This window comes from Tachypleus tridentatus, unplaced genomic scaffold (assembly GCF_004210375.1).
Source record: "Tachypleus tridentatus isolate NWPU-2018 unplaced genomic scaffold, ASM421037v1 Hic_cluster_1, whole genome shotgun sequence".
In the NCBI taxonomy this organism is placed as follows: domain Eukaryota; kingdom Metazoa; phylum Arthropoda; class Merostomata; order Xiphosura; family Limulidae; genus Tachypleus; species Tachypleus tridentatus.
This window is the reverse complement of record NW_027467777.1, coordinates 34,722,887-34,736,340: the sequence shown is the minus strand read 5'-3', so window position 1 is coordinate 34,736,340 and position 13,454 is coordinate 34,722,887. Positions and strand designations below refer to the sequence as shown.

Below are 13,454 nucleotides of genomic sequence, written 5' to 3'. Positions count from 1 at the left end.
GGTAACAATGCTTCTGTTATTTGTTTCTTATACATTCGTCTTCTGTTGTTCTATATTTGGTAGGTAACAATGCTTCTGTTATTTGTTTCTTACACATTTGTCTTCTGTTGTTTTATATTTGGTAGGTAACAATGCTTCTGTTAATTGTTTCTAACACATTTGTCTTGTGTTGTTCTATAATTGGTAGGTATCAATGCTTCTGTTATTTGTTTCTTACACATTTGGCTTCTGTTGTTCTATGATTGGTAGGTATCAATGCTTCTGTTATTTGTTTCTTATACATTCGCCTTCTGTTGTTCTATATTTGGTAGGTAACAATGTTTCTGTTAATTGTTTCTTACACATTTGGCTTCTGTTGTTCTATATTTGGTAGGTAACAATGCTTCTGTTATTTGTTTCTTATACATTCGTCTTCTGTTGTTCTATATTTGGTAGGTAACAATGCTTCTGTTATTTGTTTCTTATACATTCGCCTTCTGTTGTTCTATATTTGGTAGGTAACAATGCAACTGTTATTAGCTTCTTACACATTTGTCTTCTGTTGTTTTATATTTGGTAGGTAACAATGCTTCTGTTAATTGTTTCTAACACATTTGGCTTCTGTTGTTCTATATTTGGTAGGTAACAATGCTTCTGTTATTTGTTTCTTATACATTCGCCTTCTGTTGTTCTATATTTGGTAGGTAACAATGTTTCTGTTAATTGTTTCTTACACATTTGGTTTCTGTTGTTCTATATTTGGTAGGTAACAATGCTTCTGTTATTTGTTTCTTATACATTCGCCTTCTGTTGTTCTATATTTGGTAGGTAACAATGTTTCTGTTAATTGTTTCTTACACATTTGGCTTCTGTTGTTCTATATTTGGTAGGTAACAATGCTTCTGTTATTTGTTTCTTATACATTCGTCTTCTGTTGTTCTATATTTGGTAGGTAACAATGCTTCAGTTATTTGTTTCTTATACATTCGCCTTCTGTTGTTCTATATTTGGTAGGTAACAATGTTTCTGTTAATTGTTTCTTACACTTTTGGCTTCTGTTGTTCTATATTTGGTAGGTAACAATGCTTCTGTTATTTGTTTCTTATACATTCGTCTTCTGTTGTTCTATATTTGGTAGGTAACAATGCTTCTGTTATTTGTTTCTTATACATTCGCCTTCTGTTGTTCTATATTTGGTAGGTAACAATGTTTCTGTTAATTGTTTCTTACACTTTTGGCTTCTGTTGTTCTATATTTGGTAGGTAACAATGCTTCTGTTATTTGTTTCTTATACATTCGTCTTCTGTTGTTCTATATTTGGTAGGTAACAATGCTTCTGTTATTTGTTTCTTATACATTCGCCTTCTGTTGTTCTATATTTGGTAGGTAACAATGCTTCTGTTAATTGTTTCTAACACATTTGGCTTCTGTTGTTCTATGATTGGTAGGTATCAATGCTTCTGTTATTTGTTTCTTATACATTCGCCTTCTGTTGTTCTATATTTGGTAGGTAACAATGTTTCTGTTAATTGTTTCTTACACATTTGGCTTCTGTTGTTCTATATTTAGTAGGTAACAATGCTTCAGTTATTTGTTTCTTATACATTCGCCTTCTGTTGTTCTATATTTGGTAGGTAACAATGTTTCTGTTAATTGTTTCTTACACTTTTGGCTTCTGTTGTTCTATATTTGGTAGGTAACAATGCTTCTGTTATTTGTTTCTTATACATTCGTCTTCTGTTGTTCTATATTTGGTAGGTAACAATGCTTCAGTTATTTGTTTCTTATACATTCGCCTTCTGTTGTTCTATATTTGGTAGGTAACAATGTTTCTGTTAATTGTTTCTTACACATTTGGTTTCTGTTGTTCTATATTTGGTAGGTAACAATGCTTCTGTTATTTGTTTCTTATACATTCGTCTTCTGTTGTTCTATATTTGGTAGGTAACAATGCTTCTGTTATTTGTTTCTTATACATTCGTCTTCTGTTGTTCAATATTTGGTAGGTAACAATGCTTCTGTTATTTGTTTCTTACACATTTGTCTTCTGTTGTTTTATATTTGGTAGGTAACAATGCTTCTGTTAATTGTTTCTAACACATTTGTCTTCTGTTGTTCTATGATTGGTAGGTATCAATGCTTCTGTTATTTGTTTCTTATACATTCGCCTTCTGTTGTTCTATATTTGGTAGGTAACAATGTTTCTGTTAATTGTTTCTTACACATTTGGCTTCTGTTGTTCTATATTTAGTAGGTAACAATGCTTCAGTTATTTGTTTCCTATACATTCGCCTTCTGTTGTTCTATATTTGGTAGGTAACAATGTTTCTGTTAATTGTTTCTTACACTTTTGGCTTCTGTTGTTCTATATTTGGTAGGTAACAATGCTTCTGTTATTTGTTTCTTATACATTCGTCTTCTGTTGTTCTATATTTGGTAGGTAACAATGCTTCTGTTATTTGTTTCTTATACATTCGCCTTCTGTTGTTCTATATTTGGTAGGTAACAATGTTTCTGTTAATTGTTTCTTACACTTTTGGCTTCTGTTGTTCTATATTTGGTAGGTAACAATGCTTCTGTTATTTGTTTCTTATACATTCGTCTTCTGTTGTTCTATATTTGGTAGGTAACAATGCTTCAGTTATTTGTTTCTCATACATTCGCCTTCTGTTGTTCTATATTTGGTAGGTAACAATGTTTCTGTTAATTGTTTCTTACACTTTTGGCTTCTGTTGTTCTATATTTGGTAGGTAACAATGCTTCTGTTATTTGTTTCTTATACATTCGTCTTCTGTTGTTCTATATTTGGTAGGTAACAATGCTTCTGTTATTTGTTTCTTATACATTCGCCTTCTGTTGTTCTATATTTGGTAGGTAACAATGTTTCTGTTAATTGTTTCTTACACTTTTGGCTTCTGTTGTTCTATATTTGGTAGGTAACAATGCTTCTGTTATTTGTTTCTTATACATTCGTCTTCTGTTGTTCTATATTTGGTAGGTAACAATGCTTCTGTTATTTGTTTCTTATACATTCGCCTTCTGTTGTTCTATATTTGGTAGGTAACAATGCTTCTGTTAATTGTTTCTAACACATTTGACTTCTGTTGTTCTATGATTGGTAGGTATCAATGCTTCTGTTATTTGTTTCTTATACATTCGCCTTCTGTTGTTCTATATTTGGTAGGTAACAATGTTTCTGTTAATTGTTTCTTACACATTTGGCTTCTGTTGTTCTATATTTAGTAGGTAACAATGCTTCAGTTATTTGTTTCTTATACATTCGCCTTCTGTTGTTCTATATTTGGTAGGTAACAATGTTTCTGTTAATTGTTTCTTACACTTTTGGCTTCTGTTGTTCTATATTTGGTAGGTAACAATGCTTCTGTTATTTGTTTCTTATACATTCGTCTTCTGTTGTTCTATATTTGGTAGGTAACAATGCTTCTGTTATTTGTTTCTTATACATTCGCCTTCTGTTGTTCTATATTTGGTAGGTAACAATGCTTCTGTTAATTGTTTCTTAACACATTTGGCTTCTGTTGTTCTATATTTGGTAGGTAACAATGCTTCTGTTATTTGTTTCTTATACATTCGCCTTCTGTTGTTCTATATTTGGTAGGTAACAATGTTTCTGTTAATTGTTTCTTACACATTTGGTTTCTGTTGTTCTATATTTGGTAGGTAACAATGCTTCTGTTATTTGTTTCTTATACATTCGCCTTCTGTTGTTCTATATTTGGTAGGTAACAATGTTTCTGTTAATTGTTTCTTACACATTTGGCTTCTGTTGTTCTATATTTGGTAGGTAACAATGCTTCTGTTATTTGTTTCTTATACATTCGTCTTCTGTTGTTCTATATTTGGTAGGTAACAATGCTTCAGTTATTTGTTTCTTATACATTCGCCTTCTGTTGTTCTATATTTGGTAGGTAACAATGTTTCTGTTAATTGTTTCTTACACTTTTGGTTTCTGTTGTTCTATATTTGGTAGGTAACAATGCTTCTGTTATTTGTTTCTTATGCATTCGTCTTCTGTTGTTCTATATTTGGTAGGTACAATGCTTCTGTTATTTGTTTCTTATACATTCGTCTTCTGTTGTTCAATATTTGGTAGGTAACAATGCTTCTGTTATTTGTTTCTTATACATTCGTCTTCTGTTGTTCTATATTTGGTAGGTAACAATGCTTCTGTTATTTGTTTCTTACACATTTGTCTTCTGTTGTTTTATATTTGGTAGGTAACAATGCTTCTGTTAATTGTTTCTAACACATTTGGCTTCTGTTGTTCTATGATTGGTAGGTATCAATGCTTCTGTTATTTGTTTCTTATACATTCGCCTTCTGTTGTTCTATATTTGGTAGGTAACAATGTTTCTGTTAATTGTTTCTTACACATTTGGCTTCTGTTGTTCTATATTTAGTAGGTAACAATGCTTCAGTTATTTGTTTCTTATACATTCGCCTTCTGTTGTTCTATATTTGGTAGGTAACAATGCAACTGTTATTAGCTTCTTACACATTTGTCTTCTGTTGTTTTATATTTGGTAGGTAACAATGCTTCTGTTAATTGTTTCTTACACATTTGGCTTCTGTTGTTCTATATTTGGTAGGTAACAATGCTTCTGTTATTTGTTTCTTATACATTCGCCTTCTGTTGTTCTATATTTGGTAGGTAACAATGTTTCTGTTAATTGTTTCTTACACATTTGGTTTCTGTTGTTCTATATTTGGTAGGTAACAATGCTTCTGTTATTTGTTTCTTATACATTCGCCTTCTGTTGTTCTATATTTGGTAGGTAACAATGTTTCTGTTAATTGTTTCTTACACATTTGGCTTCTGTTGTTCTATATTTGGTAGGTAACAATGCTTCTGTTATTTGTTTCTTATACATTCGTCTTCTGTTGTTCTATATTTGGTAGGTAACAATGCTTCTGTTATTTGTTTCTTGTACATTCTGCCTTCTGTTGTTCTATATTTGGTAGGTAACAATGTTTCTGTTAATTGTTTCTTACACTTTTGGTTTCTGTTGTTCTATATTTGGTAGGTAACAATGCTTCTGTTATTTGTTTCTTATACATTCGTCTTCTGTTGTTCTATATTTGGTAGGTACAATGCTTCTGTTATTTGTTTCTTATACATTCGTCTTCTTTTGTTCAATATTTGGTAGGTAACAATGCTTCTGTTATTTGTTTCTTATACATTCGTCTTCTGTTGTTCTATATTTGGTAGGTAACAATGCTTCTGTTATTTGTTTCTTACACATTTGTCTTCTGTTGTTTTATATTTGGTAGGTAACAATGCTTCTGTTAATTGTTTCTAACACATTTGGCTTCTGTTGTTCTATGATTGGTAGGTATCAATGCTTCTGTTATTTGTTTCTTATACATTCGCCTTCTGTTGTTCTATATTTGGTAGGTAACAATGTTTCTGTTAATTGTTTCTTACACATTTGGCTTCTGTTGTTCAAAATTTGGTAGGTAACAATGCTTCTGTTATTTGTTTCTTATACATTCGCCTTCTGTTGTTCTATATTTGGTAGGTAACAATGTTTCTGTTAATTGTTTCTTACACTTTTGGCTTCTGTTGTTCTATATTTGGTAGGTAACAATGCTTCTGTTATTTGTTTCTTACACATTTGGCTTCTGTTGTTCTATGATTGGTAGGTAACAATGCTTCTGTTATTTGTTTCTTATACATTCGTCTTCTGTTGTTCTATATTTGGTAGGTAACAATGCTTCAGTTATTTGTTTCTTATACATTCGCCTTCTGTTGTTCTATATTTGGTAGGTAACAATGTTTCTGTTAATTGTTTCTTACACTTTTGCCTTCTGTTGTTCTATATTTGGTAGATAACAATGCTTCTGTTATTTGTTTCTTATACATTCGTCTTCTGTTGTTCTATATTTGGTAAGTAACAATGCTTCTGTTATTTGTTTCTTATACATTCGCCTTCTGTTGTTCTATATTTGGTAGGTAACAATGCTTCTGTTATTTGTTTCTTATACATTCGTCTTCATTTGTTGTATATTTGGTAGGTAACAATGTTTTTGTTATTTGTTTCTTACACATTCGTCTTGTGTTGTTCTATATTTGTTAGGTAACAATGTTTCTGTTAATTGTTTCTTACACATTCGTCTTCTGTTGTTCAATATTTGGTAGGTAACAATGCTTCTGTTATTTGTTTCTTATACATTCGTCTTCTGTTGTTCTATATTTGGTAGGTAACAATGCTTCTGTTATTTGTTTCTTACACATTTGGCTTCTGTTGTTCTATGATTGGTAGGTAACAATGCTTCTGTTATTTGTTTCTTATACATTCGTCTTCTGTTGTTCTATATTTGGTAGGTAACAATGCTTCAGTTATTTGTTTCTTATACATTCGCCTTCTGTTGTTCTATATTTGGTAGGTAACAATGTTTCTGTTAATTGTTTCTTACACTTTTGCCTTCTGTTGTTCTATATTTGGTAGATAACAATGCTTCTGTTATTTGTTTCTTATACATTCGTCTTCTGTTGTTCTATATTTGGTAAGTAACAATGCTTCTGTTATTTGTTTCTTATACATTCGCCTTCTGTTGTTCTATATTTGGTAGGTAACAATGCTTCTGTTATTTGTTTCTTATACATTCGTCTTCATTTGTTGTATATTTGGTAGGTAACAATGTTTTTGTTATTTGTTTCTTACACATTCGTCTTGTGTTGTTCTATATTTGTTAGGTAACAATGTTTCTGTTAATTGTTTCTTACACATTCGTCTTCTGTTGTTCAATATTTGGTAGGTAACAATGCTTCTGTTATTTGTTTCTTATACATTCGTCTTCTGTTGTTCTATATTTGGTAGGTAACAATGCTTCTGTTATTTGTTTCTTACACATTTGTCTTCTGTTGTTTTTTATTTGGTAGGTAACAATGCTTCTGTTAATTGTTTCTAACACATTTGTCTTGTGTTGTTCTATAATTGGTAGGTAACAATGCTTCTGTTATTTGTTTCTTACACATTCGTCTTGTGGTGTTCTATATTTGGTAGGTAACAATGCTTCTGTTATTTGATTTTTTACACATTCGTCTTCTTTTGTTGTATATTTGATGGGTAACAATGTTTCTGTTAATTGTTTCTTACACATTCGTCTTGTGTTGTCTATATTTGGTAGGTAACAATGCTTCTGTTACCTTCAATAGAAACATATTAACTGCACCTCACTTTGCTGTTTATACCTTCAATAGAAAGATATTAACTACACCTAAGTTGCTGTTTACACCTTGAAAAGAAAGATATTAACTACACCTCACATACTGTTTACACCTACTAGAAATATAATAAAACAAAAATTTTTAAAAATTTTAGTTGTGTTTCTAAACGTCTTTTGATTTTAATTTTCAGGGAATCTGCTACTTATGGATGTTCTGTTTCAAAACGTCTTCTGATTTTTCTTTTCAGGGAATCTGCTAGTTATGGTTGTTGTGTTTCTACATCGTCGTCTTCGCACGGTAACAAACTTTTTTTTAACGAACCTGGCTGTGGCTGATTTCTGCGTTGGCGTCTTCTGTGTTTTCCAGAACCTTTCTCTCTACCTGATGAGCAGTTGGCCGTTCGGTAACTTCCTCTGTAAGATGTACCACTTCATTCAGAGTTTGAGTTACAACACGTCAATAGCCATTCTGGTGGTTATCTGTGTTGAAAGATACGTCGCTATTATATACCCTTTATGGAGTAAACAAGCATTTACATTAGGTCGTTTGCGTGCTGTGATAACGATAGTTTGGCTGGTTAGCGCCATCTATTGTTCTCCTCGGCTAGTAATGTACGGAACTGCCGAGCTGCCCTCTGTTTCCGGTTCGTCGGTGGAGTGTTTCATGCAGCGCAAATTTTACGATTCGGAAATTTACGACGTCGCTAATTTTGTGTTTCTGTTAGTAATTCCCTTGGTTATCATTAGTGTGCTCTACACTAAAATTGCTGTTCGGTTGTGGAAAAGCACAGTTGATTCTGTCGAGTATGGACAGGTGGAGCTGCGACACGTCCGTGACGTTTTAAGTAAGGAAAGCTTATCTCTAAGGGGTTCCCAATCCAATCTCCAGTTTTGTTATGGAGACCATGCAGGTAGCCCAATTCACGTCCACGGCACACATGTTGTGGTAAACAAAGATGGCGGTGGGATCTGTGTGTGCCGGCAAATCCGTTCGTCTTTAAGTGACGTGTCTAAACTTGCCGTCAGGGGGCACTGTTGTTACTGTAACGTGACGAGAAACATCCAAGAACCCAGCACGAGTAGGAGTCAACACAACCATGCCATCTCGTTTCAACAACATTGCCTTACACAAGCTCCAAAGACAATAATAAGAGCAAGAAGGAAAGTGTTGCGTCTTCTGGTGGCTATTGTCTTGTGTTTCGCTTTTTGCAATTTACCTTTCCACGTTCGTAAGCTTTGGCAGTATTGGTATCCATATTTCAATGGCACCACTAAAAGTTCTGTCTTCTTCACTATTAGTACTACCCTGTTGTTGTACTTTAACTCTGGTATAAACCCAATTCTCTACGCGTTCCTCTCGGAAAACTTTAGAAATTCGATGAAGGAAGTGATGTGCTGCAGAAGACATACAGTCATAAGTCGTTTTGTTTCTTGTCGCTCAACCCCACGCGCTGCTCATCAGGAAGCCACAGTTGACCAAAGTCTCTAATCACTGTTCCTGTGATAACAAAATATCATATCGTGCTGTTGAACCTGCAGTTGTCCAAAACGTCTAATCACTGTTCCTGTGGAGTGATAACAAAATATAATATCGTGCTGTTGAACCTACAGTTGTCCAAAATGTCTAATCATCGTTCCTGTGGAGTGATAACAAAATATCATATCGTGCTGTTGAACCTACAGTTGTCCAAAATGGCTAATCACCGTTCCTGTGGGATGATAACAAAATATCATATCGTGCTGTTGAACCTACAGTTGTCCAAAATGTATAATCACTGTTCCTGTGGAGTGATAACAAAATATCATATCGTGCTGTTGAACCTACAGTTGTCCAAAATGTCTAATCACTGTTCCTGTGGAGTGATAACAAAATATCATATCGTGCTGTTGAACCTACAGTTGTCCAAAATGTCTAATCACTGTTCCTGTGGAGTGATAACAAAATATCATATCGTGCTGTTGAACCTACAGTTGTCCAAAATGTCTAATCACTGTTCCTGTGGAGAGATAAAAAAAATATCATATCGTGCTGTTGCACCTACAGTTGTCCAAAATGTCTAATCACTGTTCCTGTGGAGTGATAACAAAATATCATATCGTGCTGTTGAACCTACAGTTGTTTAAAATGTCTAATCACTGTTCCTGTGGAGAGATAAAAAATATAATATCGTGCTGTTGAACCTACAGTTGTCCAAAATGGCTAATCACCGTTCCTGTGGGATGATAACAAAATATCATATCGTGCTGTTGAACCTACAGTTGTCCAAAATGTATAATCACTGTTCCTGTGGAGTGATAACAAAATATCATATCGTGCTGTTGAACCTACAGTTGTCCAAAATGTCTAATCACTGTTCCTGTGGAGTGATAACAAAATATCATATCGTGCTGTTGAACCTATAGTTGTCCAAAATGTCTAATCACTGTTCCTGTGGAGAGATAAAAAAAATATCATATCGTGCTGTTGAACCTACAGTTGTCCAAAATGTCTAATCACCGTTCCTGTGGGATGATAAGAAAATTATATCGTGCTGTTGAACCTACAGTTGTCCAAAATCTCTAATCACTGTTCCTGTGGAGTGATAACAAAATATCATATCGTGCTGTTGAACCTACAGTTGACCAAAATGTCATATCCTGTTCCTGTGGAGTGATAACAAAATATCATATCGTGCTGTTGAACCTACAGTTGTCCAAAATGTCTAATCACTGTTCCTGTGGAGTGATAACAAAATATCATATCGTGCTGTTGAACCTACAGTTGTCCAAAATGTCTAATCACTGTTCCTGTGGAGAGATAAAAAAATATCATATCGTGCTGTTGCACCTACAGTTGTCCAAAATGTCTAATCAGCGTTCCTGTGGGATGATCAGAAAATTATATCGTGCTGTTGAACCTATAGTTGTCCAAAATGTCTAATCACTGTTCCTGTGGAGTGATAACAAAATATCATATCGTGCTGTTGAACCTACAGTTGTCCAAAATGTCTAATCACTGTTCCTGTGGAATGATAAGAAAATTATATCGTGCTGTTGAACCTACAGTTGTCCAAAATGTCTAATCACTGTTCCTGTGGAGTGATAACAAAATATCATATCGTGCTGTTGAACCTACAGTTGTCCAAAATGTCTAATCACTGTTCCTGTGGAGTGATAACAAAATATCATATCGTGCTGTTGAACCTACAGTTGTTTAAAATGTCTAATCACTGTTCCTGTGGAGAGATAAAAAATATAATATCGTGCTTTTGAACCTACAGTTGTCCAAAATGGCTAATCACCGTTCCTGTGGGATGATAACAAAATATCATATCGTGCTGTTGAACCTACAGTTGTCCAAAATGTCTAATCACTGTTCCTGTGGAGTGATAACAAAATATCATATCGTGCTGTTGAACCTACAGTTGTCCAAAATGTCTAATCACTGTTCCTGTGGAGTGATAACAAAATATCATATCGTGCTGTTGAACCTATAGTTGTCCAAAATATCTAATCACTGTTCCTGTGGAGAGATAAAAAAAATATCATATCGTGCTGTTGAACCTACAGTTGTCCAAAATGTCTAATCACCGTTCCTGTGGGATGATAAGAAAATTATATCGTGCTGTTGAACCTACAGTTGTCCAAAATCTCTAATCACTGTTCCTGTGGAGTGATAACAAAATATCATATCGTGCTGTTGAACCTACAGTTGTCCAAAATGTCATATCCTGTTCCTGTGGAGTGATAACAAAATATCATATCGTGCTGTTGAACCTACAGTTGTCCAAAATGTCTAATCACTGTTCCTGTGGAGTGATAACAAAATATCATATCGTGCTGTTGAACCTATAGTTGTCCAAAATGTCTAATCACTGTTCCCGTGGAGATAAAAAAAAATATCATATCGTGCTGTTGAACCTACAGTTGTCCAAAATGTCTAATCACCGTTCCTGTGGGATGATAAGAAAATTATATCGTGCTGTTGAACCTACAGTTGTCCAAAATCTCTAATCACTGTTCCTGTGGAGTGATAACAAAATATCATATCGTGCTGTTGAACCTACAGTTGACCAAAATGTCATATCCTGTTCCTGTGGAGTGATAACAAAATATCATATCGTGCTGTTGAACCTACAGTTGTCCAAAATGTCTAATCACTGTTCCTGTGGAGTGATAACAAAATATCATATCGTGCTGTTGAACCTACAGTTGTCCAAAATGCCTAATCACTGTTCCTGTGGAGTGATAACAAAATATCATATCGTGCTGTTGAACCTACAGTTGTCCAAAATGTTTAATCACTGTTCCTGTGGAGAGATAAAAAAATATCATATCGTGCTGTTGCACCTACAGTTGTCCAAAATGTCTAATCACCGTTCCTGTGGGATGATAAGAAAATTATATCGTGCTGTTGAACCTACAGTTGTCCAAAATGTCTAATCACTGTTCCTGTGGAGTGATAACAAAATATCATATCGTGCTGTTGAACCTACAGTTGTCCAAAATGTCTAATCACTGTTCCTGTGGAGTGATAACAAAATATCATATCGTGCTGTTGAACCTACAGTTGTCCAAAATGTCTAATCACTGTTCCTGTGGAGTGATAACAAAATATCATATCGTGCTGTTGAACCTACAGTTGTCCAAAATGTCTAATCACTGTTCCTGTGGAGTGATAACAAAATATCATATCGTGCTGTTGAACCTACAGTTGTTCAAAATGCCTAATCACTGTTCCCGTGGAGAGATAAAAAAATATCATATCGTGCTGTTGAACCTACAGTTGTCCAAAATCTTTAATCACCGTTCCTGTGGAGTGATAAGAAAATTATATCGTGCTATTGAACCTACAGTTGTCCAAAATGTCTAATCACCGTTCCTGTGGAGTGATAAGAAAATTATATCGTGCTGTTTAACCTACAGTTGTCCAAAATGTCTAATCACCGTTCCTGTGGAGTGATAACAAAATATCATATCGTGCTGTTGAACCTACAGTTGTCCAAAATGTCTAATCCTGTTCCTGTGGAGTGATAACAAAATATCATATCGTGCTGTTGAACCTACAGTTGTCCAAAATGTCTAATCACTGTTCCTGTGGAGTGATAACAAAATATCATATCGTGCTGTTGAACCTACAGTTGTCCAAAATGTCTAATCACTGTTCCTGTGGAGAGATAAAAAAATATCATATCGTGCTGTTGAACCTACAGTTGTCCAAAATGTCTAATCACTGTTCCTGTGGAGTGATAACAAAATATCATATCGTGCTGTTGAACCTACAGTTGTCCAAAATGTCTAATCACTGTTCCTGTGGAGTGATAAGAAAATTATATATCGTGCTGTTGAACCTACAGTTGTCCAAAATGTCTAATCACTGTTCCTGTGGAGTGATAACAAAATATCATATCGTGTGGGATGATAAGAAAATGTGCTGTTGAACCTACAGTTGTCCAAAATGTCTAATCACTGTTCCTGTGGAGTGATAACAAAATATCATATCGTGCTGTTGAACCTACAGTTGTCCAAAATGTCTAATCACTGTTCCTGTGGGTGATAACAAAAAATATATATCGTGCTGTTGAACCTACAGTTGTCCAAAATGTTGTCACTGTTCCTGTGGAGTGATAACAAAATGTCATAATCGTGCTGTTGTTCCTACAGTTGTTCAAAATGGTTCCTCGTGGAGTGATAAAAAAATATCATATCGTGCTGTTGAACCTACAGTTGTCCAAAATGTCTAATCACTGTTCCTGTGGAGTGATAACAAAATATCATATCGTGCTGTTGAACCTACAGTTGTCCAAAATGTCTAATCACTGTTCCTGTGAGTGATAACAAAATATCATATCGTGCTGTTGAACCTACAGTTGTCCAAAATGTCTAATCACTGTTCCTGTGGAGTGATAACAAAATATCATATCGTGCTGTTGAACCTACAGTTGTCCAAAATGTCTAATCACTGTTCCTGTGGAGTGATAAAAAAATATCATATCGTGCTGTTGAACCTACAGTTGTCCAAAATGTCTAATCACTGTTCCTGTGGAGTGATAACAAAATATCATATCGTGCTGTTGAACCTACAGTTGTCCAAAATGTCTAATCACCGTTCCTGTGGAGTGATAAAAAAATATCATATCGTGCTGTTTAACCTACAGTTGTCCAAAATGTCTAATCACTGTTCCTGTGGAGTGATAACAAAATATCATATCGTGCTGTTGAACCTACAGTTGTCCAAAATGTCTAATCCTGTTCCTGTGGAGTGATAACAAAATATCATATCGTGCTGTTGAACCTACAGTTGT

The 13,454-nt window shown here is 34.4% G+C and overlaps 1 protein-coding gene across 1 annotated transcript in view; it reads left to right on the top strand.

The window, feature by feature from the left end:
- Window positions 1-8,659, top strand: part of LOC143241762 (trissin receptor-like) — a 57,608-nt gene extending 48,949 nt beyond the window's left edge. The window contains exon 3 of the mRNA XM_076484983.1: window positions 7,419-8,659. Within this exon, the coding sequence (XP_076341098.1) occupies window positions 7,419-8,659 (1,241 nt within the window). The remainder of the gene's footprint in view (window positions 1-7,418) is intronic.
- Window positions 8,660-13,454: the final 4,795 nt, after the last annotated feature.